This window comes from Rhinopithecus bieti, unplaced genomic scaffold (genome assembly GCF_001698545.2).
Source record: "Rhinopithecus bieti isolate Rb0 unplaced genomic scaffold, ASM169854v2 scaffold_25806, whole genome shotgun sequence".
NCBI classification, from domain to species: domain Eukaryota; kingdom Metazoa; phylum Chordata; class Mammalia; order Primates; family Cercopithecidae; genus Rhinopithecus; species Rhinopithecus bieti.
The window spans coordinates 6055-10040 of record NW_016811742.1 but is presented as its reverse complement, the minus strand read 5'-3'; the positions used below and the strand labels follow the sequence as shown (position 1 = coordinate 10040).

General features: G+C 37.4%; 1 protein-coding gene across 1 annotated transcript in view; it reads right to left on the bottom strand.

Moving 5' to 3' along the window:
* The window catches only part of BEND2 (BEN domain containing 2), a 36899-nt gene extending 33315 nt beyond the window's left edge, over nt 1-3584 (bottom strand). Inside the window, 2 exon segments of the mRNA XM_017894883.1 lie at nt 3307-3448; nt 3573-3584. Of these exon segments, the coding sequence (XP_017750372.1) occupies nt 3307-3448; nt 3573-3584 (154 nt within the window).
* Nucleotides 3585-3986: the final 402 nt, after the last annotated feature.

Here is a 3986-nt window from a genome sequence, read left to right as displayed (position 1 = left end):
AAAATAAAAACTTTAATTAGAAAAAGCTACCAATATCTTGCACTACGGATGCTAATCAATCTAAATTAAATAGTGCTACATATAGCAAGTATCATTTCAAACTCACTGAAATTGCAAGGGACGCTGTGATATAATGAGGAAACATTCTGGCGACTGTTGTTTTCTAATAAAGGTCGGTAATTTGTTTTCACAGACCTCTTTACTGAGCTGGTTCGTGCTTTTCCCAATGTTTCTATAAATAAAATATTTCAAATATTGAAAGACAATAAATCTCAATCATGAATTCTACACCAGGCAAAAGTATCCTTCAAATATAGAGAAGATAAAGACATTCTCACATGAGGGAAAACAAAAGTGTTTGTCACTAGCTGACATACACTTAAAGAATGGCTAAAGGAAAATCTTCAAACAGAAAAGAATGATGAAAAAGCAAATCTTGGAGCATCAAAAAGGAAGAAAAAACAATGAAAGCAGGGGAAATATGCATGTGGAGAAACCGGATCATTCATACATAATTGGGGAGAATGTAAAATGATACAGTCTCTCTGGAACACCATTTGGCAGTTTCTTATAAAACTAAACATGCAATTACTATACAACCAAGCCTTTTCACTCTTGGACATTTATCCAAGAGAAATCAAAACTTATGTTTATACAAAAATCTGTACATCAGTGGCCATCGCAACTTTACTTGCAATAGTCAAAAACTAGAAACAGCCGCGATATCTTCCAATGGATGAATGAATAAGCCAACTGTGAAACATCCATACCATGGAATAGTGTCCACAATAAAAAATAAGGACCACTCATACATCCAGCCGATCAGATGAATATTCGGAGAATTATGTACTGAGGCAGGTGTGGTTATAAAAGAGCAAGATGGGCCGGGCGTGGTGGCTCACGCCTGTAATCCCAGCACTTTAGGAGGCCAAGGCAGGTGGATCACTTGGTGCCAGGAGTTGGAGGCAAGCCTGGGCAACATGGTGAAATCCCATCTCTACAAAAACTATAAAAAAAAAAAAAAAAAACAGCCAGAGTTGGGTGCAGTGGCTCATGCCTGTAATCCCAGCACTTTGGGATGCCAAAGCAGGCAGATCACTTGAGGCCAGGAGTTCAAGACCAGCCTGGCCAACACAGTGAAACCCTGTCTCTACCAAAAAATACAAAAACTAGCTTGGTGTGGTGGCACATGCCTGTAATCCCAGGAACTTGGGAGGCTGAGGCACAAGAATCGCTTGAACCCAGGAGGCAGAGGTTGCAGTGAGTTGAGACTGCACCATTGCACTCCAGCCTGGGCAACAGATGGAGATTTTTGAGACTCTGTCTCAAAAGAAAAGAAAAGAAAAGAAAAGAATAGAAAAGAAAAGAAAAGAAAAAAGAAAGAGTAAAATGAGGCATCTCGGTAATCATGGAAATGTGTATCTTGATCATGGCAATGGGAATCAAACCTACTCATGTGACAAAACTAGGTAGAACTAAATGCACACAAACAATTTAACACAATTAAGTGGGAGATCTCAATAAGATGTGTGGATAATATCATTGTCAATATTCTGGTTGTGATGTTCTGTTACAGTTTTGCAAGATGTTATTGTTGGGAGGAATAGGTAAAGTGGAAGGGGTATTTCTCTGCATTATTTCTTACAACTACCTGTATATCTTAAATGGCCACAAAATTAAAAGTTTAGTTTAAAAAAATCTACCGCTAGTTTTACATTAAGGACTTTGATGGATGTAGATTAAACAGTGCTACTAATAACATGTATAATTTCAAACTCACCAAACTTGGGAGGAATGGAGAGCGATAAAGAGGTATTACCTTGGCTATGGCCCCTTCCTGATGAAGTTGGGTAATTCACTGTCTGAGTATTGTTTTTTACGTTAGTTCCTGCTGTTTCTGGCATTTCTGTAACTTTTTCAAGTACTGAAAGAAAAGAACTCTCAACTATGAATTTTATACTGGGTGAAACTGTCCTTCAGGAAAGAAGGGAAAATAAAAACATCCTCACAAAACGGAAAATTAAAGGAATTTATCCCTCGCAGATTTACCCTTTAAAAATGGCTATAGGAAAACCTTCAAACAGAAAAGATACTACAACAGAAGAAATCTTGGAGTATCTGGAAAGAAGAAAGAATGATGGAAAGATCAGAAATACAGATATGGAGAAACTGGATCACTCATACATTGCTGTTGGAAATAAACAATAGTACAGCCTCTCTGGGAAACTGTTTGGCAGTTTCTTATAAAACTAAACATGCTAGTACCATACGACTCAGCAACTGTTGTCTTGGTATTCATGACAGAGAAATGAAAACTTATATTTACCCAAAAACCAGTACACAGTACATGAATGTTCAAAGTGGCTTTACTTGTAATATCCAAAAATTGAAAGAAAAAAACCAGCTGTCTTTCAATAGATGAATGGTTTAAAAAAAAAAAAACTGTTCCTATCTGTACCATGGAAAGGAAGGAACTATTCATCAATAGAAAGAAACTACTGAGAAATGAAAACTTACGTTTATACAAAAATGTGTACATGAATATTCATAGCAGCTTTACACACAGTAGACAAAAAATAAAAATAAAATAAAAACACAAAAAACCCATCAGACGTCCCTCAGCAGGTGAATGGTTGAACAAAACATAGTATATCCAGACATGCAATACTATTCAGCAATAGGAATAAACTATTAATAGAAAAAACAACCTGGACGAGTCTCTAGGAAATTAAGCTGAGTGAAAAAAATCCAATTCCAAATATGATTCCACTTATATAACAATTGAAAGAGACAAAATTATAGAGGTAGAGAAGAGATCAGTGGAAGCCAGGTGTTAGGAATGGGTCATGAGGTGTTATGGAAGGGTGACCTGAGAGAGTTGGTGTGGTTATCAAAGGCAACACAACAGCGCCTCGTGCTGATGGAAATGATCTCTACCTTGACTGTGGTGGTGGGCACACAAACCTACTTGTGGAATAAAGCTGCGTAGTACTAAACACACACACACACACACAAATAAATACAAGTAAAATGGGACATCTCTATAAGATCTGTGGCTTGTATAAATGTGAATATCCTGGGTTGTAATATTTCTGTTGTATTTTTGCTAAATGTAATTATTGGGGGAAATTAGGTAAAGGGTAGTCAGGATTTTTTTGTCTTATTTCTTATACCTGTGTATGATTTCTGAACTATCTCAATATGAAAAGTTTACTTTGTAAAAAGCTATCACTAAGAATTAATATTAAGAATGTTGATGAATCTAGATGAGAGGGCTGCTTGTGATATCCATTATTTCAAACTCACCAAAATTAGAAGTGATGGGAAGATTTGAAGACGCTGGATTTGGGGCACTCGTATTTCCCAATAAAGATGGGTAATACACTGTCTGAGAGTTATTTTCCATGCTGGTTTCTGTTGTTCCTGGCATTTCAATAAGTATAATTTTCTCAGCTACTGAAAAAGAAACAGAATGCTCAATCATAAATTCTACATGAGGCAAAACTATCCTTCTGGAAAAAAGGTAAAGACATTTCTCAAACAAAAGAAAACTAAAAGAATCTGTTCCTAGCCGACTTATCCATATGAAATCTCCAGGCCTGGTGCAGTGTCTCACGCCTACAATCCCAAAACTTTGGGAGGCAGAGACAAATGGATTGCCTGAGCCCAGAAGTTCAAGACCAGCCTGGATAACATGAGACCCCCACCTCTACAAAAAAAAAAAAAAAAAAAAAAAATTAAAAATTAGCCAGGAGTGATAGCAAGTACCTGTAGTCCTAGCTGAGTCAGGAGGCTGAGGGAGCATCACCGGAGCCCGGGAGGTGGAGGCTGCAGTGAGCCATGATCGCACCACTGCACTCCAGCCTGGATGACAGAGTGAAAAGAAAGAAAGAAAAGAAAGAGAAGAGAAGAGAAGAGAAGAGAAGAGAAGAGAAGAGAAGAGAAGAGAAGAGAAGAGAAGAGAAGAGAAGAGAAGAGAAGAGAAG